The 26,948-nt window shown below is 35.0% G+C and overlaps 2 protein-coding genes across 5 annotated transcripts in view; one reads left to right on the top strand and one right to left on the bottom strand.

The window, feature by feature from the left end:
* The window catches only part of LOC137387326 (uncharacterized), a 30,455-nt gene extending 30,314 nt beyond the window's left edge, over positions 1-141 (bottom strand). For all 4 annotated transcript variants that reach the window (XM_068073707.1, XM_068073709.1, XM_068073710.1 and 1 more), the window contains exon 1: positions 1-141. The gene's annotated coding sequence lies outside the window, so the exon portion shown is untranslated.
* Positions 142-3,828: 3,687 nt separating this feature from the next.
* LOC137387880 (meiosis-specific with OB domain-containing protein-like) lies at positions 3,829-26,933 on the top strand. Its single transcript, XM_068074392.1, has 13 exons — positions 3,829-4,272; positions 5,993-6,053; positions 6,294-6,425; positions 8,339-8,408; positions 8,950-9,142; positions 13,865-13,968; positions 14,498-14,550; positions 15,688-15,783; positions 18,030-18,125; positions 20,324-20,474; positions 21,005-21,200; positions 24,148-24,234; positions 26,823-26,933. Exons 1-13 carry the CDS (start codon positions 3,829-3,831, stop codon positions 26,910-26,912), a joined length of 1,773 nt encoding a protein of 590 aa, XP_067930493.1. The 3' UTR covers positions 26,913-26,933.
* The last annotated feature ends 15 nt before the right edge of the window (positions 26,934-26,948 follow it).

Below are 26,948 nucleotides of genomic sequence, written 5' to 3'. Positions count from 1 at the left end.
CTGAGAATACTACGCCAAACCATCGATAAGAAATGTTATTTTAGCGTGTGTCTGTACAAACCAATGTTTATGGTTAATATAATGGTTAATGCAGAAGTTTAAAAAATGTAATCAAACTACGTTACAGTGAAACTAATCATATACGGTACATGTACAATGTTTGACTAATTGTCTAAACGTCTAGTTTTAGCGACTACTCGCCTGATCTAGCAACTCATTTACGTCTACATAATGCACGATAAGCATGATTCCAAGTATGGTACATATTATACCACGGGTAATTCGATTTCGTGACTAGGGTACATTGCATTTCGGCCAACGCAATTCCCTGGCGTCTATCGCCTATTCCTTGACGCTTTGCTATCGCCTTCGTCATGTGTGAGGCGATTAACGTAAGAGACCGGGCTATAGCAGCCGCTCGTCTGTTTCCAGACTTACCATCGTCATAGTGCAACACGTCTGTTCTATGTTTTTGATCAACTTCAACAATTTATTGGGCAAAATGTTGAAATGGTTAGTTTTGGTAGTCTAAACCAATATTTTCAGTTAACACATTTTTACAGGCTTCATGTTTATTAAACTGTGGAATTTGATGTGTACGGTCATTGCTCATCGGTTTAAGTGTACATGTCCTTGGCGAAATTTGTTGGTTACTTGGAGAATATTTGAGCGTTTTCCTATCACACTTTTTATAATGACATATATAAACTAAAAATGTCGTAGGGTATATAATGTTCTGATTTGAAGTTGCTAGGAATTTCGAAATACGTGCCAAGAGAATTCAAAACAAAAAATAACTCTACCAATATCTTCATCAGTTATTGAAGGCATTAATAAAAGCAAAACAAAACGCATAAAAAGCAAGCGTCGTCACATCAAGGTATTTTGTGGATTTATGAACATCGGTTTTGTGTGCATTATTAATGTTGGGTTTGTAGGAGTAGCTGACGTTTCCTCTCTTGATCGTTACGATTGGGTTGTCGCGGTTCTATTTATTTTTTTCTGTTACTCCTTTTAGTTTTTACCACATTATTTTACTCTAAAAGTTGATTACAGTAAATAAATTAAATGAACTGGTTTTAAGCTTATGAACTAGTTCACACGCAAAATTTAATATTGTACTGGAAGACTATATTTGATCAGGTTTATAGCTACCTTGGTTCAGCGGATTTTGCAACTCCTCCCTAGCGGATTTTAACATTCATTAGTTTTATAAATTGTTTTATCATCTCAATGAGCGTAAATAGTATGTTCAATAGATAGGTTTTAACAGGAGAACCTCTAATTTCTGCGCTAGACTGTTTTCAGGTATACCTCCAATTCCTGCACTCGACTGCTTTTAGGTATGTGGCCACTGACAGCTTTTTGAATTTAAGTACTGGCTGCTTCAATGAGTTGTAGACACTTCATGGCTTTCTAGAATACTTAATCTATATGTTAGTAAAGATGAACAATCTGGTTCGCTTAAAAAATAAATGTAGCCAAATTAGCTAAAATGATCACCAGTTTTGGTTTCACAAGCAATTTGTTACTGAAACTGACTATTTCAGTTCAAATTGCTTGTAAAACCAAAACTGGTTATTACTGAAATTAACAATTTTAGTTTACAGGTTAAGGCCACTCAAGTAAACTGATAATTGCAAAATTCGCCACGTATTATGAATCACTATGGTTACATTATCAAAAGTGAGCGAGATTACTACCTGTTCATAGATGCATATCTGTCTAGACTAGTATCAAATAAACATCCTCTAAAAATTGTATAGTATATCACCTTTATGTAAATATGGTTATTGCTGGTTGTTGTAAATATGTAAATATGGTTGTTGCCTACTGTTGATCGTTTTAGCAACAATTAAGTTTTTTATCGCACCCACGAAAGTGGATTAAAAGCATGATACAGGTTGTGTGTTGCCATTTATTATTGCCATGGGTGATGTGCGGCAGGTTTCAGTTTTGCATTTGGTATTTTGTCTTATGAGTTTTGCCTCTCTGCCAGTAAAAATTTACTATTGAATTTCACATTGGTGGTTTAGCTGTTCTAGTTTTGGTCACTCTGTATGAAGTGTGGTTAGTTTAACACCAATTTTTAAAAAAAATGGTGACTCTTTTTTTGAACGAGCCCATCATAAGCAGAATTTTCTTGAATGTCGAGTGCATGAACATTGGCCATCGAGATTAGAAAACCAGGCTATGGCTTCTCACCACAACATATAAAATCTCAGTCAAATCTTGAGTTACAAAGCTAATCTGTCCTGAGATTTTCTTTATGTGTTATAATGTACATTGTACATTAGGTAGTGAATGTACATACAGTAAATGTATGGTGTGTAGGCAAAGGTGGTGACACAAATGCGGAGCTAGTCTAACAAGATGAACTTCAAGTTATGATTATTTAAAACTTTGTGTATTTTTGATTTGCTGTTTCATATTTTTTACTTTCAATAACTACCAAAAGAGTAAAGGAAATTCACCATAAATATTAATTTCTGAACTGTTAATCCAAAACCTCATTGAGGATGCAGTGTCTGTGTCCAAATTTGATATGAAAAAGAAAAGTCGTAGCAATATATAACTTGGCTCTGGTGCATGCCCATTTCTTTTTCTCACCTTTCTAGCCTGAACTGAAAAATCGGCATAGTAATCCAGTCTTCGTTTTTGTCTCGCTACTGAAAACTAGAAAAACGTCTAGGCCTATATAGGGCTAGACGTTTTAATAATTAATAATAATCATACATTGCAGGATAGAAGACATTCATCTCAAACCTAAGATGTTTAGATTTAACATTGATCTTGTGTAGTCAAGTCTTTATCACAAAGTCATTTTGCATGTTTTACCAAATATGTTGTAATGGTGTGCTAACAGGATTTGGATTTTTAAAAACTAACTTTTGAAGTGTTTAATAACGTCTGTCACAGGTTTTTACTGACTTTCAATGCTTCAAGACTAAAATAGAAAATGGTAAGTTTAACTTGATTTCTTTTTGCACGCTGTTTTTTGCTGAATTGAACTTATGCCAAAAGTATTTCGTGGTTTTGAAATGCCAGACAATGATTTCGGTAGCAAGAGGGTTAAACTTGCAGATATGTTTCCTAGTTTTCTATATGGTTCATACAACTACATCAGCTCCGTCTTGCTTGCATTATGTATGATGTTCTCCAGTTGGCCTTTGCTGTTAGGCAGCATATTTTATCCTTTCATGGTGTTCTTTTTTTTTACTCTGTGGGGCTTCATTTTAGGCTTAGGATATGTTTTTATCATTCGCATTGAACAAGTTGCGTGGTTGCTACCTTTTTACCGTTTAATGCATCACATAATCTAAGGTGAAACATTGACAATAATGACAATAACAATTAATACTCAGGAGATGACTATTTATATATTTTAAGACAGCTCCATATTTGCTGTTCATTGACATATGATTTTACTAATATAACATTTACTCGCTTATTGCTCTTGTTAATGTTATATATTATATTTACATGCGCTGTTAAAAGAGTGGTCGTACCGGCTTAAAGAATACCGACAACCATGTTGGTACATGTATATCTTGGTTTAATTTTGTGATTTCATTTTTACTTTTACATCGCCGAAATGGCTACTCTTACATTCAATATTATAGAAAGATAGCTAAATCACAATTACAATCACCTATTTTTCGATAAGAATATAGTGACAGGTAATCAACTCACATACACCTCATACCTTTTGAAGCGATAAAATTTATGTAGTCATTCATAATAATGTCCCAATAGGATATTTGTTTTCTATGGTAGATGCAAACATTGTTACGAGGAGCATATCATCTGGGACAAAATATATCTGAGATGTTTAGCAAGTTTTTTAAGCGAACGAGAAATTCATCGCAGATACAACGTCCTCTTCTGGAAACTCAAAACCTTAATGAAGGAATATCGGATTGCAACAACAATAACTCTTCATCACATATGGACTTAGATACTTTTATGCCCCCTTCACACCTGCAGCATAATGATACACCAAGAATATATGAGCAAGGCTTTTCTAACATCTCAAGGTTTAACCCTGGATACGCATCAGGAAGTGAAAATATATCAGCTACTCAACCCAATATCACTCAGTTCTCCACCAAGCCGAATGGAGAAGAGTGGCAGAACCAACTCATGCCTGAAATTGATAGAGAACTTGCCCACATGAAGCATCACCTTCTGAAAAAGGCCAAGCGGAGTTCCAATGTTCAGCATACATCAGGAAACACTATTGACACACTTAGTCTTGGAATTCAAACATCCGTAAGTTAATATACTGAGACTAATCATAGTTTTAGCTGTAATGTGTGATTGACAATTACTATGTTTCCATACAGCTATAGTGTAATGACACGCCACCATATGGCGCTGCAGTGCCATCATGGAAACAGCCATGTCCCTCTCATTCTGTTGTAATTCAGTGTTACGGTTTGAAAGTGACACACCTGTGTGATGCGCCATCTTTGTGCTATGAAAACGGCCTCTGCTACCAGTGTGTCACACTTGGGCATTCGCATAGGTCTTGCTTGATCTTGTCGTCCCACAGCCATCGCTCTACTATAGCGCCCTGTAGAAACATGATCTGCTTGTAGGCCTAATGTAGTGCTTCGGCACTGGTGCCACTAGGTGTTGCTATACTATCGCTGTATAGAAATTTCGTAATTGCAGCTTACATATTTTGCATTCAGTCAAATCCTACATCCAAATCTTTCGACATATGGAGTAAAATATGGGCAAATAATTTCTTACATACAACATCTAAAGTTTCTCAAATCATTGTAGTTTTTTAAATTGAAATATTGGAGATTGGAAGCAGTTATCCCTCACATAGCTCGCTTCTACTGCACTTTAATGATATTAAACAGCGGTTCATGCCTGCTTTTATTAGTTTAAAAATGATGGATCCCAAGGAGCCTAGTGTAAGTGATAGCAGTGTTAAAAAGGAAGATGGCAATGTTTTTTTAGAAATATAACAAATAGTAGAAAAAATGAGCAATTATCTCCAGAACAATTGTATAAAACACCTCAGAAGCTGTATAACGCATGAAGTTATCATGAGAAAAAAATGACAGTGCTTAAAAAAAAGAACGTAGTAATTGAAGATAAAGTGATATGAATTTCCACTGTGAAACAAACAATAAATATGTTATGTCAATTTAAAATTTATATAATCAAAGCTAGATTAATTCTGTAGCTCTATCACTAGTTTTTCTTACACTTTGTGTGGCTCTTGTTTTGCCAAGGCTGTTCCACAGTTTGCCCGTATTTCACATAGAAGGGAAGTAACAATAAACAAATGTTTCTATTTATTATTTGTTTTATTTATTGAGCTTCTTGCACATAATTTAGTTTTTTACATTTAGTTTTTTTCTTCATTTTGTAAAATGTATTTGTTTAAAAACTTCGTGTAACTATATAAATATTTAGCATTAGGCTTCTGAGTTGTGCAATGAATTAAATGAATTACAATGTATTTGTACATGTCTAAAAATATTTGCTTCAACTTGATGCCATTTTAATATATAAAACAAAATAGCGAAATAGATTAACTTCCCATGTTGAGGTTTTGCTTTACATCCTTCTACTATGCAAAAAATGAGCTAAACTGGAAATATGTATCGACAAATACAGAATCAGACTCATGTATAGCATACATATGTTTTTGTGGGAGATCCTGTGATTTTGAATACAGCCGAGCATATTGCAATGCTGTGCTTGTTAACCCACTAGTTATACCAATTGCATGCCATTAGTGGCATGGACTATGCTGCAAAGTACAATTGTGTTAGTTTCTCTTTCAACAAAGCCATTGTGACATGCTGGTAAAAAAAAGTTCTGCATTGAGAGCTCTCTACCTACAGTTGAATCTCAAAAAGATTTTTTTGTTGGCTTCATCATATTTGAAACGATATGAACAAACGCGAACCTTCCATTTTGTAACCATCTTCATATATTTTGAGCGTTGTTGGTGTTTTTTTTGTAGCCGCTCGTAGGGTTTGTGCTGTCAAAGGATGACATGAAGGTTTTTCCTCCAAAAGAGGGCGGTGAGTTGGCTATGAGGTGCAAATGGCTTCCTTTTCTTGCAGATTTTGCAGATCTAACATATTGCATTTATTTTAAATAAATAGATGAAGCTATAACTCTTATAAACCATTGCATAGCCCACATTGCATTGTGTCTCATTAAATGTACATATAAGCTCATTTTTGTTTATAGGATTCATACATATCGATATGTCAAGTTAAAAAACATCACCAATTCTTCTACAGCATTTGTCTTTCTAGGTGATGGGCGAGCTCGCAGTGTTCTCAGTTTTACACTCCGAGATTCTCCATTCAACTACATAAATGTCTCTCTCTGGGGAAAGCCTGATTCTGTTCACAACATTTCTGGTAGCTTCTCTATTGGAGATGTCGGTATGCACTAATTTATTATCACAAATGTCTCACTTTCGCACACTGTTGATTTCAACCAATGTGAGTGAAAATATAACACAGAAGCTAGATGTTCATGAAAATGTTAAAAAAAGTTTGTTGCACAGGACAACCATTTTTAAAAGTCCTGTTGAGCCATGTCCAGGGGAACAAAATCCGGGAATACCATATTGCAGAGTTCAAGTAGAGCTACCGACTTTCATGTCATTTGAAACCTCAGTTTTCTTGGGTTTGATTAAAATGCGCGCACATTTTTGACAATTGATAAAAATTCTACGGTTTCGGCCTGTCATTTGATGACATGTAAAAAGAAGTTAGTGTTATTGTTTAGGGCTGCTAACCAATGAATTGACGGTGTTCAAACCTTACATATATAGAACAACCATGCAAAAATTAATAGCTGCATTTCTCAGTCGTCCTATTAAATACAGCTAAATCATTGTCGAGGGAGATGAAAGACCATCCTCACCTCAATCTGTATCTGCTCTGATCGTTTCTAATAATCTGTGTTGAAGCGTTCTATCCATGTGGAGACTTTTATTCTGCTCATATATTTGCTCTCATACACGTAGGACATTCAGCTGTGTATTTTAACTCCTTCAGCATTAAAAGTGTTATTGAACCCCTCTGCTTTTCCAATATCCGACTTTCTGGGAGGCCGGCTATATTGGTCTTGTAACCACAGGAAGCAGTGTGATTGCTAGGAGTTGTCTTTACTTCAGAGATAGCCAAGACTGTAGTTGGATGTTGCTCCAAACACTATTGCGTAGTCTAAATAACGTCAATAGTGTTTTTATTTATTGAACCGACTTTGTATCACTCTTTCAATGAGTTTAAAAACTTGTAAAAAATAAAATATTCTAGCGATATGTGGGTGAAACTTGTCATTCAAGGTCAATTCTCACACTATTTCTACCGAGCATCATCAGTATCTGCACTAAAATGTACCACTAAAATATTCTACGCTGTTATTACTTCGGAAATAGATCGCAAGTAGTTGAAGTACGTAGGAACTTGTACTAGCATTTTGTAAACAATAAATCGCAACTATATAGTTGCGATACTATAGTTACGCATACTATATAGTATGCGTCATCGAATGACTGGTTGAGACCAAATGTGCATGTATACTTTAGCAAATTACAAGAAAACACGAATGTGTCAAATGACCTGAATATGGCTCAACAAAACCTTTAAAAGTCGCAAAAACCTTTTAAAGATGAACTTACACAACATTTTTGTAGATGCTACGGTAATAGAAAAATATCGGTATTTTTCTATCATTTGCGGTTGTTTTCGATTTTTGAGGTGATCTGATTGCCAGGATGTTTCAGAATTAAAATTGACAAAACTTGATTTTGGTTAAAAGGCCCAGATTCAAGCGAAAGTAAGATTATTACATCTATAGTTGCACTTCAACAAAGACACTGACAGAATAGAGACCCGTTATGCTGTAACTTTAACGCACTAGCCGATATCAATAATGAGAGAGACATGCAGCCGCGCAACTAGTGATGTCATTTCAGCACCTATTTTTCTTCTGAGCATTTTAACTGCGATCAAGTTTTGTTGATTTTAATCTTGAAACATTATGGCAGTCAAATCACCTCAAGCATCAAAAACAATCATAAAGGATACAAAAATACCGATACTTTCAGATAGAACCTACTAAACTTTTGTGTAATTATCGATATTATCATAATCCCAATAATTACAGGGATAATGTAATAATGTATTATCGATAATGTGTATCTTTAAGCAGCACCTGAAGTGCCCTCTTTAGAATAATGGCCAAGCGATGTTCATAAACTTGTCCCACAAAATTAAAGTATATTCTATATTTAATGTGCTTAATGATGATGTGATGCCTGTATTCTGTAATTTACTGTCTGCAGTGCAAGTTACTGGGTGCAACGTTAGAGAGAAGCAAGGTTCAGATGATAAGTACAGGCCATGGACACCGAGGTACCACTCTATCTCTCCATCTGCGTAACTGATTGAGATAACGTTAGACTAACACTTGTTTTGTGACAATAGTTTTACTAAACTGGATGGTGGTTTGCTTTAATTTTTTGAGATTTGTTGTCGGGGATCACTCAATTTGCTTATTATTTTGGTTCATGATTATTCTGTAATATTATAATAATAGATTACTGTAACAATAGCTTGAAATAGCGTTGGAGTCAGGCTATCTGATGACAGCATAGCTTCGCTCTTAAGGCATAAAAAACAGTGCTAACTGCAACCATAGATAGCTTTAAATTTTATCGTAGTTTACTCAAAGCTAATAAAAATGTGTGATAAATTTTTTAGGCTTGGAAGGGTCAAGATAGTCTCAAATGAGGCAGTGTCGTGTATTCATTTATCCCTTCTGTAAATTGACCTGACTATTTTACAGCAGTGCAGCAATATGAATTAAAAGTCTATAGTGTATTAACTTGTTGGAGCTAAAGTGGAATATACAACTCACTTTATAGTGTGACTACCAAATTAAGTTTGTTTGCAGTGCTTTTCAGGTGGTACTGAATGAAGCTCATGGTTCAGTCACTCCTTATAATGGATCCCGATTGGATGATTATGTACGACTGGCTCATATGCCACTACAAACTCCTGGGCCTTTTTACAAGCTCTCAGAAATCGTTGGCAATATCAAGAACTTATCTAATGATCTTGTCAGCTTTATTGCTGCTGTTCGTTCAGTAAGTTGTTAGCTCTGTTCTGACACTCTAATATTCCAAGTATTTAATTTTGTCTGTTGCTCTTCATTGACACTGTTAAAGATGCCAGTTTGTGTTCTTGCATTGCTTTCAAACGTCATGGGTGCTCTCTCATCTCTTCTAATATCTTTATAAAGCAGCACGACCATTGTACTGGTACCCTGGCAGTCCAGTGGGCTTTGAGAGATCGACACAGAGATAATAACTATCTGTTCAATAGATCAAAATAGTCAGAATGCCTTCGATTGGTACAGGTGGTATGGTGCTGAACTGCAAATCCAATTGTCATTAGTTCAAATCCCATATGATGTAGTCTTTTTTTCCCAACCTTTCACCTCTTATTATAGTAAAGACTAGCTGTATTACATCATTATACATACACTAGCTGCATTACCCGCCTACAGGAGCAGATTCACGTGCAGCATAAGGTTTATTGAGAGTTGTCTTTCATACTGTAAAACAACTCCAAATATGCAGTCTACTGAAATTGTTGTCCTGATCAGAGTATGTATGCACATTTACGTGTCAATGTTGGGGAAAACAATGGAAATCTGCAATGTGTCTTACAGCTAGATGCGTGTAAAATCTAGTAAATATTCTAGATTCATGTATCTAGATTCATGCATCCGTTTATACCTGTCTATATTTGCAGTTGACGATCGCGCACTTCTGCCACTGAGCCCCCGCCTCGGCTGACCAGTCTTTACTCGCCGAGCAGTTGACAATCGCGTTCTTGCACTCGCCTCGCAATCGATCGGTTTGCACTCGCAATCAATCGCCTTGCAATCAATCGGCCTGCGCGCTTCTCAATCAATCGCCTTGCACTCTCCTCGCAATCAATCGCCTTGCACTCTCCTCGCAATCAATCGCCTCGCACTCGCCTTGCAATCACCTCTCACTCGCTTTGCAATCAATCACCTTGCACTCGCAACCAATTGCCTCGCACTCGCAATCAATCGCCTAGCACTCAATCGCTTTGCAATCAATTGCCTCGCACTCGCCAACTCATTCATCCGGAAAGCCACGCCTGGCGACTCTCGCTGTACTCGGGGCGAAAAAAGTCTCCCGCACATCCCTGAGTGATGCCACGGCCCAAAGCATAGCTGGGCTAACCGGCGTTGCCCGAGTAGTGAAAAAAGTTTTTGCACACAAAATTGATTTGTATTTAACATATAACAACATTTGCCATTCTAGCTTTCAAACTACATATCATGAAAAAAGTGTTTTGTGTAGTTGGAAAAATTAAGAGAGAAAATAAAACAATTAAAGGTTTTCAAACTTTTTCAAACAACCACAACTTTCAAACTTCATATCATGTGAAAAAGGTTTTGTGCAGGACAACTGATTTAAAAATAAATAAAACAACTGTAAAGGTTTTCAAACCAATGTAAATTTAAAATTTCATAACTTTCAGCGACCTATATCTTTTGATAACGTATAGTGGAACCTCAGCTCTCGAACATAATCAGTTCCAGAAGTTCGAGATCCGAAAGAATTTTTCCCATTAAAATAAAATAATGTAAATTTTAATCCGCTTCAAGGCGAAAAAACAACTTCGGTAAAGTATTTTTTCAACATTTTACACCATAAGCTGTACTTGTACCTGGGTAATAAAAAAGTCTTTGCATAGAAAATCTACTTGTATTTAACATATATAACAACATTTGCCATTCTAACATTCAAACTACATAGGTAACATGAGAAAACATGATAGGTAACCTATCATGAGAAAAGTGTTTTGTGTAGTTAAAATAATTTAAGAGAAAATAAAAAAAAAACTGCGAAGTTTATCAAACTTTGTCAAACAACCACAACTTTCAAACTTCATATCATGAGTAAAAGGTTTTCTGCCAGTCTAATAAATTAAAAAAAATAAAACAATTGTAAAAGGGATTAGATGTAAATTTCAAATAATTAGCAAGTAATAGCTAAATTAAGTCGGCTTTGCAACAATTACCATAAAAGATGATACGGTAATGATACAATTAATACAAACTGAGAAAACAAAATAAAATTCGTGAATATGTTGAATTAATAATAGCAATTCTTGCATAGAAGTGTGTGGGTATAAAAAGGTTACTGTCCCACCAGAAACTATCCATCAATTCTTTGAATACGACGATACTAAAAAATATGACAGAATATCATAGTATTTTGTAGTTGAAATTTTATTAGAACAATGTTTGCCAAAAATGGTTGAATAAAAGAATAATATTGATAATAAAGATTGGAAACTAATCAAGTAATAATAACAGTGATAGGAAAATGAATAATATTTTAACTTCAAACACGATACTCAATTTATGTTTAAAAGAATGCAAGTTGAAATAATAACGATGAAACAAACTTTAAAAAACTTATATTATAAACTTCAAAAGTCATAAGAAGTTTATAAATGTAATAAGAGAATTTAAATTTATATATATATATATTTCTCAAAGTATGTAAATGTATGTAAATATAAGAGAGTGGAGAATAACTGACACTTGCAATTTTACACGATAAATCTTACAGTAATCTTACAAATGTTTGTTGTAAAATGTGAAATTAATTACAAAAAACTAATTGGTTAGGTTTAAAAGGAAGGATGTGTAAGCTAATACATCTAGTTGTACAACCCAGCGTTGCCCGGGTAATAAAAAAAACTGAACAAAAAATTGATTTGTATTTAATATATAACAACATTTGCCATTCTACCTAAAACAACTGTAAAGGTTTTCAAACTTGCTTTGTCAAACAACTTTTAAACTTCATACCATGAGAAAAATGTTTCGTGCAGGTCAAATAAATTTTAAAAATAAAACGACTATAAAAAGGTTTAGATGTAACAGTGAAATATTTAGCAAGTAATAGCTAAATTGAGTCTGTTTTGCTACGATTACAATATGAGATGATTCGGTAATGATACAATTAGTACGAACTGAGAAAACAAAATAAAATTCGTGAATATGTTGAATTAATAATAACAATTCTTGCATAGAAGTGTGTGTATAAAAAGTTACAGTTCCACCAACAGCTATCCATCAAAACTCTGAATATGACGATACTGGTACGACGATATGTTATGTAAAAATAAAATATTGTAGTGTCTTTGTCTGATCGGAGGTGAGAGAATCTAGATTCTATTCCTACTCTAGATAATACGATTGTCCGCGTGAAAAGTAGTGACCTTAACAGCGATTTAGCAATTGAACCTTAAAAAAAGCCAGAAATAGAGGTTCACAAAAACGACATTGTGTTTCATAGAGTTAATAAAATTTAATCGCCAAATTCTAATATCGAGAGAGTCTATTGTCGATATTTTTTTGCTGAAAACAAAATAGCCCTAATACGTCGAGGACAAAAAAGCATCGCGTGTCATGACGCTAAAAGAAAGCCATAGAGTTGCAATTATTACGTCACTTTTGTGTGAAAACAGCAAACGATGATTGGCTATGTATAATAGAGGCGTGTACTAACCGGAGATTCCCGTTAATGCGCCCTATATACCTAGTAGCGGCTAATAGTCCGAAAAGTACGGTACTCTATAAGGTGGATACACAGATAGACAGACAACGATTGCTGTTTATATAGTAGATTGCCAATTCTACAGTATGCTTTACAAAGTTATTAAATTACTTGGAAAATAAAAGTATTTTTGTCTGCCTGGTTGTTTAATATTCTACACTTTTTACTTGCAATGGAAGTCTGTCATATAGATACATTATTACAGAGACCAGTTTTCGTAAGCAGTAGAAAGGCCAATTTATCAAAGCCAACATCTTGTTTTCTGTAAGCAGGTGAAGATGCTTTGATGGTTTGAGCAAATTTTCTGTATTTAAAGTGATATGTTGATCAGCAATGATCGACAGGTTGCATGATCACCAGCTTGAAAATCTATAATTTTTTTTGGTTTTGGCAGAGATAACAGAAATTATAAGCCTGGCTACATACACCGATGAAATGTATTGACGACACATATCGAAATACTTTGCTCTGGTGTGCTATTCAGCGGTGTGTCTTGTTGATGATTAAGTTGACAAAGTTTTAAGTTGACTGGATTTTCTAGTGCTGGTATTGAAGTATTGCCAGGATATATGTAATATGACATGAATTTTCAGTAATTTATGATAGCAATAGTGTTTGTGCAGCTATTTGCATTGCTAAATTGAAAACAGAAAATTTGCTCGGTGTTGAAGATGAAAATAACTAAGTACAAAAATACTTCAAGTTCATGACATAAATTAAACTATAGAAGGAAAAAACGCTCTAAGATATTTAATCACCAAAAAAAATATCTCAAGTTCGTCATAAGCAGTTCCAATTTATAGTAGGGCCTTTCATATATATCGCAAATGAGAATATCTTTGTTGATGTATAACTAGCTATTTTTGTAAAGCCGAATCATCTTCATCATTCAAAAGTCGATCTTGGACACAATTTGCATGCATCGGAAAATGAACAAAACTGAATGGAGACCATACTAAAAAGCTATTTCGGCCAATTGCATTGCTTTTATTTTTACCGCCGTAGATCAACATGCTCATTTCCAGCCAACACATCGGCAACTTGTTGGCTAGGGAAATGATGCATTTAGCTGGTGTGAGTAGACATTAGACATGCATTTGCATTGGTGAATATTCGTTGGTAGTAAACAGATGACAGTTGTGATCACTTATTTGGCTACGTTCAATCTTGATGCTACCTTTTGTGACTTGGCTGTAGGTAGGTGCTGCCAGATCAGTTACTGCAAAGGTGTCCGGACGAAAAATGCATTTACGAGAAGTCAAGCTCTTTGATCAGCAGGTTCAGCTCTTCTATCTCATACTGTATGTGATAAGCGCATTTATATGTCTACTAGTTTAAACCACAATAAATATCAGATCATAGTCTCTACTTCATCGTTAGGAAAACTGAGCGCTGGTCAATTTGTGTGAAATTATCTTTTTAACAATTATTGTAGTGGCCAGCTTTTCGTTGATAGTCACATTCTTCTGCAATTGGTGTAGGATAGCTAGCTAGCCAAACATTCGGGTAAAAGTTAATAATAAATTTGGTTATATACAAGATTTTGCCTAATTTTTTGATAGCCATATGTTCATCAAATTGTCTGGAAAGCTGTTTTCAAACTTCCTGACATGACACATTTTTGTCTGGTGTTTTACTTGCAATTCATACAATTATGTACTACATGCTGTGCAACCTATCCTCACAAATTAGTGAACTACATTTTTGTATGCATTTTCTTCAAGGTAGTGATCGATTTGTCATTGAAGGACATTTTAAGGCTGCAGTGTGATGTGTAGTTAATGTATGTCTTCTAGAGATATTGTAATAATATCACATTTTGGTTTGTAGTTGGAGCAATGAAATGATAGAGTTTTCAGAGCACTGGCTGACCAACGAAACTGGTTAGTTTTGTATGTTTTGAAACCATTCAAGCTTTACCAAAATTTGCAAACAGTTAGGCTATAAGTATCACACATGCGGAACAGGTAGGCTATTTATGAGATCATAAGCAGGTAAACACTCAGAGGTATTGTAAACAGGTCAGTGTTGCCAAATGTTGAGATTAGCAAGACGTGGTCTGGCTTCTGAAATGAAGGCATCTGAAATGAGGGCATCTAAAAATCAGGTATTGTAATCCTGGTTGACTTTCACTAATATTGAAAACAGATAAACTTTGTCAAATATATATATATATGCTAGCGGAATGGCCGATGTTGCACGAGTATTAAATACAGTGGCAGGTAATGTATTTGCCTACCACTTGCCATTAGCCTAGCACATTGCCATTTGTTAATTTGAGTAGGCTACTTACTAATAAGAGCTGTTGGAGCAAGCTTTAATCACGTTGCGTAACACATAGAGGTATTTTCACCCAGATATTCACTCTTAACGCCTAGTGAAACTATCAATCTCACATAACTCAATGGTTTAGTCACTTGGTGCGTCGTCTGGCAAACAGGAGGTTTTGAGAACAAATCTTCTGCAATACGGATTCTTTATTTTATATTTTAATAGCTATAGCCGAACATACCGATGGATACACACACAAAGTTAGAAATTTATATACATAGATCAGGCTATGCTATCTCACTTACGGTAGGTAGTCTAACATTTGCCATTTTAATGTTTAGTATCAACTAATCAGTTTCACTCATGCTTTTTTCAAGTTCATATCTAAAATTCTATAGGCAAGATACGCATTGTCATTGTTTTAGAAACCATAGAGGATCGCTACTGTCGATTGTTTTATGTAAGTTTTCCGGAAAACATGATCATCTGGGTATGCATCTGGCATATTACATATTACGTTTCGGTAGTTTATAACCTTCCACATTCACATGGTGATCATATTTCAACTATAAGTCTTTCTGTAGCACCGTGTTAAATGTGTCACTTGTAATAGTCTTAGGAATTTATTACAGATCCTCTGAAGGTGGTGTACATGTATTTATATGTCCAAGATATGCTTTGAATAGCTGCCTAAAAGCAAATAAAGGTAGTTGTGTTGAGTTTATTAGCTGCATGTACGTTTTCTGTAGTTGTCTCTGCTGTGGATCTGAAGGTCTGTTACGACCAGTATAAGAAGGCTGTTGTCGCCTCAGCATCTAGTAAATCAGTTTTTATAATAAACCCAGGTGAGCTTAATTTATTCGTTGCATACCAAAGTTGCTTGTTCGTGTAAGTATTTTTGAAATATATGGATATTCAAATGGTAAACACGGAAAGAGACGAGAGTTTGTCAACATTCTCTTGGACAGAAATTGAGCACTGCAACTGGGTGCAATAGGCAAAGAAAACAGTGGAATGTCTGTTAATTAGTATTTTGTTAATAATTTTTTCGTTTTCATGTGCTGCAAAACTTATTGTTGCAATTGAATTAAGTGATATTCACATCTACTACGTAAGATGTAAGTGTGTGCGTGTTTTATTTCATCAATTAGTAGAAATATAACATTAAGCAAAATAAAGATATAGTTATAATATGGATTAGGTTAAACAAATTAATGAAGCTTATTTTTTACTTGTTAAGGCGTGATGATGCCCACATGCACAGTAGTACTGCAGCTAGTCAAGGCGCTGGGCCCACAGGAATTGGCAAACTTAAATAGCAGGTCTTCTTTCTAGGAATATAGGTTTAACAAATGGCTTTTCATATTAACTCTAAAACTAGTAAATGCAGAGGTTTTGCGTAAGTCTATTGGAAGACTGTTCCATTATGATGGTACTATGTACCCGATTGTTTTTTGACCTGAAGCAGTATAAAATAATGGTAAAGGTAGATTGGTTTCAAAAAGTCTGGTGTTATAGTGTGAATCCTTTTTGGTTTCGTCATCACTTGAATAAAATTTTGAATGAGCTATCAAGTGACTTTTATACGGATAAAGCTTGTCAACAGGCTGCACAGACGGGGAAAAACAGGGACCGAGATGAAGTTAGTGGTGGTTTATTAAATGTTATGCACATTAGACGTTTTTGTGATATTAGTATTTTTTTTAAATAACAAAATGAAACATTTTCTCAGGACTCAAGACAGTAACTAACTTTTGAGTTAATAAACGCATTGTATATTAGTTTCATAATACTTCTGGGTAAAAATTTAGAACATCTACTAATCAGACCTGACATAGATCCTATCTGCTTATTTAGTTTACTGATGTGTGTGTCCCATATCAGGTGACTATCTAAATGAATTCCTAAGAATTCGATTGAAGATGTCTCTTTCAACTCCGAATCAAAAAATTTTACAGATTTTTCTAATTAATTCAATTTTCTTTTGATGATTTCTCATTACAATGTACATTGTTTTGTCCATGTTTACAGCTAATTTATTTGTAATACATCATTGTTCAATTTGTTTAAGTTTGTTATTGACTATATTAATGTTATTATTCAAATTGTTAGACTCAAAAAATAAATTTGTGTCGTCAGCATATAGTATAGGTTTTAAATGATTAGTAGATAACACAAGATCATTAATATATATTAAAGGTTTACTTGCAACAAAATTCACATTACAGTTATTTGGTATCAAAAGATTCACCATGTCTTACTTTGCTGTGTGGTAGGTGCAAAATATGTGGTAATGTGATTATAAGCTCTTAAAAGCTCAAAAACGAACAGTTAATTGTTGCCATCATGAAACTGCCGTAGATTAGAATCTCTTTCCAAAATGGCTCAAATGGGACATACTTGAACACGATGGCTTCTGTTTACACTTTAATGCAACCTCATTCGTCAAATAATTTCACAAATATACTTCATGCATTCAATAAAACCATGTTTATCGTCCTTACGTGTCTGTTTCGTCATCATTGTAATGCTGTCATTTTGAGCATTGATATCTCAAAACCTACCGTAAAAATTCGTTTAATTTTTTAACCTTAGCTCGAAGGAGTACATATCATCCTCTGATAAACAGGACGAGCCTGTTGGTCACATGTGATAGTCAAAAAATGTTGCAGAAATTATTCATGCTGTTTGGCAGGAAGTATGGGTCACATGATCAGATTACGACTAAACGATTAGACCAAGCCGAAACAAAACTGTAAAGTAGCGGGCATCTATATTTGGTAAAGGCTCTTCGGTAAAACCCCAAGTGTTTGTCATAAACTAGTGCTACGAGAAGTTTTATATTGAGCCTTTTATTGGCCTTTTAATTCATGTGAGAACATCACGTGTCAAAACAATAATCAAATGAATTGACTACTCTTCCATACCGTTGTGTAAAACTTTTCAGCAAATCCTTTTTCATTGATCTTGCAAATGGTTGCGATCTTCAGCTTATATTTTACCAAAAAAGATTTGAATCTTTGCATACGATTCAAGGTTTTAGAAGATTAGTGACACAAACACTCAAACCTTGTGCAATTGTAAATTACAGACACTAAGGATGGCGCGGCACTCTACCGATTTGCTCAGACAGTTTCCTGGCCAGTCGATGATACAGAGAAGCCTATGGCACTGCAGAGCATTGATTGTATGTATCTACATGTAGGTTGTATGTATCAACTTTTGTTGATTGTTATAGAAACTAGTTCATTAATTGCAATAAATCCGTAAATCCTCATGTATAAGCCGCCACTATATATAGGCCGCACCCCAAACTTTGAAAATTGTTTTTTGAGTTACAGGAATACAGCATGTATAAGCTGTACTTGTCTACTGTCTCTGTCTGTTGCCACTGGCACGCGTTGGCTGACGAGGTGGCAACCGATCATGAGTTGGTGATGCTGAGGTATCAGACTTTGGCAGGGGAGGGAGGGGGGAGGTGTATTGCACTTTTAGCAAATTATTCTACAGTAAACAAAGACCAAATCAGTGAACACATTCTGTTGTACATTTAAAGTTATTGACGCAGCTTTAGAAAGTACTAACCGATATGCTGCTGCTGCTGGGATCTAGTGCTGGAGACGGGCATGTCAGTGATCATGACTAATGACCTCATTACATTAGCACAAGAACTTGATATTTCCTAGCGTCTGATTGTTCAAGAAACTATTTTTAGCATTTGCACATTTCTACAGTTATTTCAAATTTTATTAATAATTATTATTATAAACAATCTTATTTAAATTTATCAACATTTTGTATAATTATTCTATATACAGTCAAACATGGATAACTCGTCCACGGATAGCTCGAACACATGGTTAATTCGAACATTTCCTTTGGTCCGTTCCCACGTAATGATAAATTGCTATAAATAACTCGAACTCAACACTGTTAATTCAAACTGTTTTTTTGCCCAACGGTACCGAAACGGTTGTTATCGCTTTAGAAAATCGCTTTATTCAAAGCCATAGAGGTAAACTTCATCTTTTCGTAATTCATAAGCGTCGTTATTACCACCATCGGCAAAATATTTTTGTCAATGACTTTTCTAAAAGTTTGGTGAAATTTGATTTATACTGCGATACGATGAATAGCACGGGCTGGCCGGGTCACGCGCGCAAGGATTTTCGCCACGCACATACAAAACAAAAATCGCATGTTGTTTTGTATGTGCGTGGCGAAAATCCTTGAGTGCGTGACCCGGCTAGCCCGTGATGAATAGTTTTCCGACGTTGATTCCGTGTCGAATCAACGTCGGAATGTTGAATGTTTAAAACGTCTTAAAAAATGTTGTAATTAAACGTATACGTTGTCTGAGCTACAAAAAGCTATTCATCGTTTGACCTAAACACAGAATACTTGTGTACATTCAATAAGTATCTATTAAAAAAGCGTGAGTGATATAGAATGTATCGTAAAACCTCGTAAAACTTCTAATTGAACTGCCTCGGAGTGTTGCTCTTAACGAATCCCAGGTAAAGTAAGGTAATCTGCATAAACTTCAAGAAAAAACGGCAAAATTGATCGTGGGTAAAACCCCAAAAGAAAAAAAAAGTCTTTTCTTTTGAGCATTTCAACAACGATCAAGTTTTGCCAATGTCAATCTGAAAAACGTCCTGGCAATAACATCACCTCAAACAACAAACCAATCTCAAGTGATAGAAAAATCTCTATACTTTTTCATGAAAACGTTTTAAACTTTACATTAGAAGCATTTAATTTGAAACAAGCCATTTGTGCTTTTGATTTATATTATAGTTTGTATATGTACATGTATCTACTAATAAATAAGTAAATATATGGACTTGTGACAGTGCTCTGATAACTTGAATGCTCTGATAATTCGAACACTTTTGCTCGGTCCCTTGAAGTTCGAGTTATCCATGTTTGACTGTATTTATATTTTTTCATTATATGTAATGACACGTGACAGTACCTTAATTTCAAACGTAGTGAGAAGGTTACAGGTATCATTTTTAGACTGCTTGTATAAGTCGCAACCCAAACCTTTAAACAAAATTTAAGTTCACAGGCGAGGCTTATACACGAGGATTTATGGTGTATATCGTTTACTCATTCCTCTGTGTTACTTATATTTAGTTAGATAGATTTAAGGCTCTACTCATCAATAAACCTTTGAGATATTTCCATTGCTGGAGTCATCTTCACCTTCTAAACTAAGACCATTTTTAGAGGCTTTGTATGCATTACTGGGATGAAGAAATTCGAGGCTGTCACTTGTATAGTCACCTTTCTATACATATATTTTAAATTCGGTACACAATTGTATCATAATGATGTTATGCTTGCGTATTAATATTGTCGTGGGTTAATGTATTCCAGTGTCTACTGTAAGGAAAGAGTACAATGTGTATGAGTTTGTAAAGGCCTGTGAAGATATAGCTCCAGATGGCTTTGAATATGGTATAATCTATGGCTTCCTAAGCTCATTTGATGTTGATGGTTCTCTGGATACCGTACTGTCTGCAAAATGGTGAGTCATAACATGTAGCAAAATTCTCTCACTCTGCAGTGTCTGGGATGGTTTTTCGCATATTATATTTGTTTTAGCCATATCTAAATATTTGACTCCCTTTACCATTTTCCATCTTGTATCCTGCATTTCTCTCCTTATCATATGAGCACATAGCTGAACATGTCGATCATTTCTAAGGAATGTTTGGTGCATTAAATGGTTCAGGTTGGACTGACATTGTTCCACTTAGCAATGGCAGGCGGTGCAAATGGATAGACATGAAAATAAAACCTTTACATTAATTAAATGTTTCCACTATGGTTTAAGTTTGACAAGGCAACTACAATTAACAGCTAGCTTTACTCCTATAGTATATTCTCATCCAACTAATCAATCTAATTAGGCAGCAAATCGTCAAAAGTAAGTCACCTAACAGGTGATATTTGACAACCTGCTGTTCAGTATTTTGGGATCTTTGTTTTACTGGAATTGTTTATTTTTGTATTGCTGTTGTACTGCACTGTTTTGTATTGCTTTATTATTTGTAGTTGTGAATGTGGTAAAATGCTATCATCTTTGGTCAGCGGTCGTTGCACTAACTATGACTGCATGAGCTCAGACATACTCGATCTGCATGATGGTGACATTTTCTTTAGTCTCAAGGTCGAAATATCCGATCATACGGGCACTCTGGCTAACTGTAAGCTAGTCGCTGAGGAGGCAGCGAAGATGTTGCAATGTAAGGTAAAATTCTTTACTTTGCTTCTTTGCTCCCTCAAGCATTTCTAGCAATTGAGTGATATCTCTGCATTGAGGATAGTTCTAGTGCAAAAAAACTAAATCTTATTATGAAGTTTATGGAAAATGTGACATTAGTATTTTCTTGGCACATTCTCACATTTTAACACGATAAAGCCTATTTTAGATTTGTCTTTTCTTGTCTATCCTTATGATGCATAAAACTGCTGCTGTCGATTGTTGCTGCTAACACGATACTTCGCATTAGCATATATATTCAGTGCACCCCCGGGTTACGATGTTATTGTTATTCGCCTTTTTCGTCTTACCATGTCACACACAATGTTTTTTCGTCCCCGCCATACGACATTTTTTTGCCGTAAAACATCAACAAATATTTCTCTCGATGTTCAAATTTGGCAGTCAATGCGCTGAATATGTCGGAATAATGAATATACCGATATTTGCCAGAATCCCTCCTACAATGCCTGAAAGAGATACGATGCTCGCTCTCTCTCAGTTCAGTGTTATAAGTTATAGGGAAAACAAAACCGGAAAGGATAGGTGATAAAATTTTAGACAGTAATAAAGTTAAACCTATTAAAATTGCTTGAAATGTGTGTTTAGTAAGCTAAATTCATTAAAATGCAAGTTAAATTCAAAGTTTATGTTATACGTCTGTCTCGAAGGTAAGAACTCCCTACAATTAGTACTGCACATAGTACATTGTAATGTTACATGTTATTGCAGATCATAACCACTGAATACACTAAATACACCAAAGTTACTGCAGTAGGTATCTATTATAGTTACTAAGGTTAACATACTATTTTGTTACTAATTTTTAATATATACAGTGTGTATATAAAGTTTTGATGTTTTTTTACCAGGGGGTGTTTGCATTAGATAATTACAATTTAATTACTATGATTTAGTTGTTTCTATGTCCCTATATACCACATTTTCGCCTTACGATGCCAACACCGGAATGGATTAATGTCGTATGATGGGGTCCACTGTATACATATACCATACTTTTTGGACTGTTAGCCGCTACTTTTTTCTGATGTTTTGAACCATGCAGCTTATATAAGGGTGTGGCTATTTTGTGGTTTTTTCTTTCACTGTTAGGGCGCATCAACCGGAATCTCCGGTTAGTGCGCCTCTAGCGGTGAAAGAAAAAACGAAAAAATGCCTAACGGTACTGTTCTGTTCGGCACTGGGTTAAAAAGCGTCGATTAATACGGAACAGTGCCTAACGGCACTGTTCCATTTTAACTAGCAAAGTTGCTGCCGTATTGAAAATCACCATCCTGAGTTCTGCGGCTTATACAAAGGTGCGGCGTATGTATTGTTTTATTATCGTTTTTTTTAAATAAAGCAAATGCGGCTTATATAAGGGTGCGATTAATAGTCCGAAAAGTACGGTACGTGTGTACGAGGTCTGATCCAAATATTCCAGGAATGAAACTATATATATTTATATATATACGGTATATATCTTTTGTTTACATATATTATATAAAATGTCGTTTCGTAGAAATTAGGTTAAAAAGATAACTCTAAACTCTGCGAGTTCAATATATAAAAATTGCATGAGAAATTTTAGTCACGAGAAATTTTAGTCAAAGATTGTGCAGTTTATATATATATATATATATATATATATATATATATATATATATAGTGCAGTACAGTAGTACTGGTATACTTTACCAGATAGTACAGTATACTTTGAGAAATATATATAGCAAAGCGTTTTAAATAATCGGTTTTTTTCATATTTCTAGATATTTCTAATATACATGTATGAGATTTTGCATATGCTATTTTTGTAGTATTTGAATAAGTTTGGCAAAAACAAAACACGATTTTAAGCTATATTTAATTATGCTAATTTTTAAGCCATTGTAATTGAGTATGATCTTGCCCATATTGATAGACAGCGGCACACCGTAGATTTGTGGTTTTTGACACTACATTGTCTCACAACTAGATGTAATAATATTGCAACCATATATATTTTTGTAGTGGAATTTGTATTTGTAACTGATATGAGGCTATCATAAACCAAGATCGACTAAATGAAACTATGTAGCAGTAATGTGTTGACAATCACTTCAAGTTGTGTTAGCTGAGTTGATAGTCACCTTCCCAATGATAACGACAGTCACCCATCCAACAATATTGACAATAATTAGTTTTTGTCATGTACTTGCACTACTGCTTGTCATGTACCTGCACTACTGCTTGTCATGTACCTGCACTACTGCTTGTCATGTACCTGCACTACTGATTGTCATGTACCTGCACTACCCCTTGTCATGTACCTGCACTGCTGCTTGTCATGTACCTTCACTACTACTTGTCATGTACCTGCACTACTGCTTGTCATTTACCTGTACTACTATTTGTCATGTACCTGCACTACTGATTGTCATGTACCTGCACTACTGCTTGTCATGTACCTGCACTGCTGCTTGTCATGTACCTTCACTACTACTTGTCATGTACCTGCACTACTGCTTGTCATTTACCTGCACTACTATTTGTCATGTACCTGCACTACTGCTTGTCATGTACCTGCACTACTATTTATCATGTACCTGCACTACTGCTTGTCATGTATCTGCACTACTGCTTGTCATGTACCTGCACTACTGATTGTCATGTCCCTGCACTACCCCTTGTCATGTACCTGCACTGCTGCTTGTCATGTACCTTCACTACTACTTGTCATGTACCTGCACTACTGCTTGTCATGTATCTGCACTACTGATTGTCATGTACCTGCACTACTGATTGTCATGTGTCTGCACTACTGACTGTCATGCAATTTTTTGAGATTGTTAATATGCTCCCTGTCACTATATTGTAAAGCTTTTGAATTAATGCAAGCGTTTGTTGTTAGTATGAATGTTGCAAAGACTCAAAATAAATGGTATTTTATTAGGCCAGTGAGTTCGCTCAGCTAGATGATGAGCAGAAGACGATTAGAAAATGGAACTATCTGTTTGAACGATGTCGCTTCATAGTCAAGGTAAATTTAAGCATATACAAAAACAATGTGGTTAGCTTACATGGCCAGTATTGCAGCATCTAACCTTGTGTAGCGTATGCTGCTTACATAGCCAGTATTGCTGCATCTAACCTTGTGTAGCGTATGATGCTTACATAGCCAGTATTGCTACATCTAACCTTGTGTAGCGTATGATGCTATCATAGTCAGTATTGCAGCATCTAACCTTGTGCAGCATATGATGCTATCATAGCCAGTATTGCAGCATCTAACCTTGTGCAGCGTATGATGCTATCATAGTCAGTATTGCAGCATCTAACCTTGTGCAGCGTATGCTGCTTACATAGCCAGTATTGCTGCATCTAACCTTGTGTAGCGTATGATGCTTACATGGCCAGTATTGCAGCAACTAACCTTGTGCAGCGTATGATGCTATCATAGCCAGTATTGCAGCATCTAACCTTGTGCAGCGTATGGTGCTCTAACAATGAATATAATATGTGAAAATAGCCTATTTTTAGCATTAACTTAAATTAAAACTATCAACATTGTTTTATTCACAATTATGTCGCACTTCGCGACAACTGAAGAATGTTAATTTCACAATTGTCATCTCCTGCATGAATGGGAGTGGACGATTTACTGTAACTATGTCGTTTGTTAGTATATCATTCTAGCCACTAGATTTTTTACTATATAATGTTACTCTGTAGCTCATTACAGCAATTGTCTACTTTAGCTCGTGAACCGGCTGGCTGTTGACTTGCCCATATTGCAAATCTGACGCAAAATTATATTGTATGACAGGAAGTTGTTAGTATTAGAGTAATACCTCGACATATGAGCTAATTGAGTTCCGGCACTGAGGTTGTATGTCAATTCTCTTGTATCTCAAAGCAATATTTCCTATATAGAATACTAGATACAAATTAAACCGTTCCCATCTGAAAAAAACACCTAAGAACAGAATATTACAATGGAAAAATGTGTTTTCAATTGTTCCAAGTCACCATCTACACTCACAAAGTAATAAATAGCTATCTAGTGGTTATGATCTGCAGTAAAATGTAACGTTATTATGCACAGCACTGTATGGAGTTCTGGCTTTCGAGACAGACATAGTGACTAAAGGCGGTGTGAGAAAGACTTCACAGCAACGCATTCAGTACGTCACACTTTTGTGATGTTATGTAGCATAATTTAAACTTTAAATTTAACTTGAGTGAAGTTAGCTAACTAATCACACACGTTAAAAAAAATTTTAATTTTGCAATAAACATAATTTTAATTTTGTATTTGTTTTCATTTTTTCATTTTTCCACCTTGACGGCTTATGTTTCTCTTTCACTATCACTTTTAGCTGACCTTTTTAAAACATTTTCCAAACAGATCCGACAAGAAAGATGGAGTGATGTTGTTCTTAAAAACGTCCTTTCGCGTACTTAACCAGTTATCGAGAACCTTCTCGTATGCTCGTATCTCAAATTTGTCTCAAATCTAAAACTTGCTCGAAATTTTGCTCGTATTTTTTAAATTTTTTGTATGTTGGGGCACTCGTATGTCGAGGTATGGCTGTAGTTATACAACAGTTGTATTGAACATCAACTGCTTGCCTACTGTTTCTATATTAAGTCTTTGTCATTGATAGGCGTACATGATAAGCGATTTTTAATACCTAGGCGTGTCCGTAAATATGGAGTTATCATCTGCTTACTATTATCTATGATATGTGATCAACACTATAATTACTGTAGCAGATAAAGACTGACTCGTGGACATACCTGTTATACGCAAGCGGTCAGTTATCATAGCCGATAATCATTAACTATTCAAAAGAATCTCAGATTAGAATGTTTAATAGTCTGCAAAAAAATTACCGTGATTCTGGTACTATTAATGAGGGCATGTTATTTGACTCTGAGTGCTACGTGCATAATTCTACATTTCAGGAATCTGAAAGCAGCTTGAGAATTTGAGCAAATTAAAAAAACTGTATTCTGCCAAAAATATTTGACATATTGCAGTTTTGACATATGAAACAAATATTGAAACGAAGATTAATTCAAAGATTAATAATTTCGAACTTCGTTTATCCTGGTTTGGCTGTGTACTATTTGTCAGAATATTTCTTCAGGTGCTTGTTTCTTAACTTACTCTTACATATATATATATATATAATTTTATAATTTTACTTATCTTCCAGATTGATGTTTTACTCTGGGGTCACTCTGGGTGACCCCAGAGTAAAACATCAATCTGGAAGATAAGTAAAATTAACCTATTCCACACTCTAGTTAGTTATATATATATATATATATATATATATATATAACTATATATATATATATATATATATATATATATATATATATATATATATATATATATATTGTTTTAATAATAGTAACTCTTGTTTGGGTATATTATTATATTATGTTGCTGAAAGTTCTTGTCATCATCGATTGCATGACTGTAGCAAATATTCACTTCAGTTGCAATTCAGCTTTGCATTATCCTTTGTGTCACCATAATGCTGTGCTATATTTCTATGAAGCATAGACTTAGGGGTCAGCAACAAATGCATAGCTAAAGATGCTAATGTTCAACAGGCTTACCGACTTGGAGACTCTCCAGTGAATTTTGTGGTCCTTGAGTCCTTAAAGCTAACATGTCAGGAGCACATCAAGCACATCCGGTAAATTGTAAAATTCCTTGAAAGCACTATTTGGAAATTA

The sequence above is a fragment of the Watersipora subatra genome, chromosome 2 (assembly GCF_963576615.1).
Source record: "Watersipora subatra chromosome 2, tzWatSuba1.1, whole genome shotgun sequence".
NCBI classification, from domain to species: domain Eukaryota; kingdom Metazoa; phylum Bryozoa; class Gymnolaemata; order Cheilostomatida; family Watersiporidae; genus Watersipora; species Watersipora subatra.
This window is presented reverse-complemented; position numbering and strand designations above follow the sequence as displayed.

What these genes read in the sequence shown, in the direction of transcription:
- LOC137387880 (XM_068074392.1), top strand. Translation starts at nt 3,829, where the DNA reads ATGTTTAGCAAGTTTTTTAAGCGAACGAGAAATTCATCGCAGATACAA. An exon ending in AGTTTTTATAATAAACCCAG is followed by an intron (nt 15,784 to 18,029) that starts GTGAGCTTAATT and finishes TGTAAATTACAG; the next exon opens with ACACTAAGGATGGCGCGGCA. An exon ending in CGAAGATGTTGCAATGTAAG is followed by an intron (nt 21,201 to 24,147) that starts GTAAAATTCTTT and finishes GTATTTTATTAG; the next exon opens with GCCAGTGAGTTCGCTCAGCT.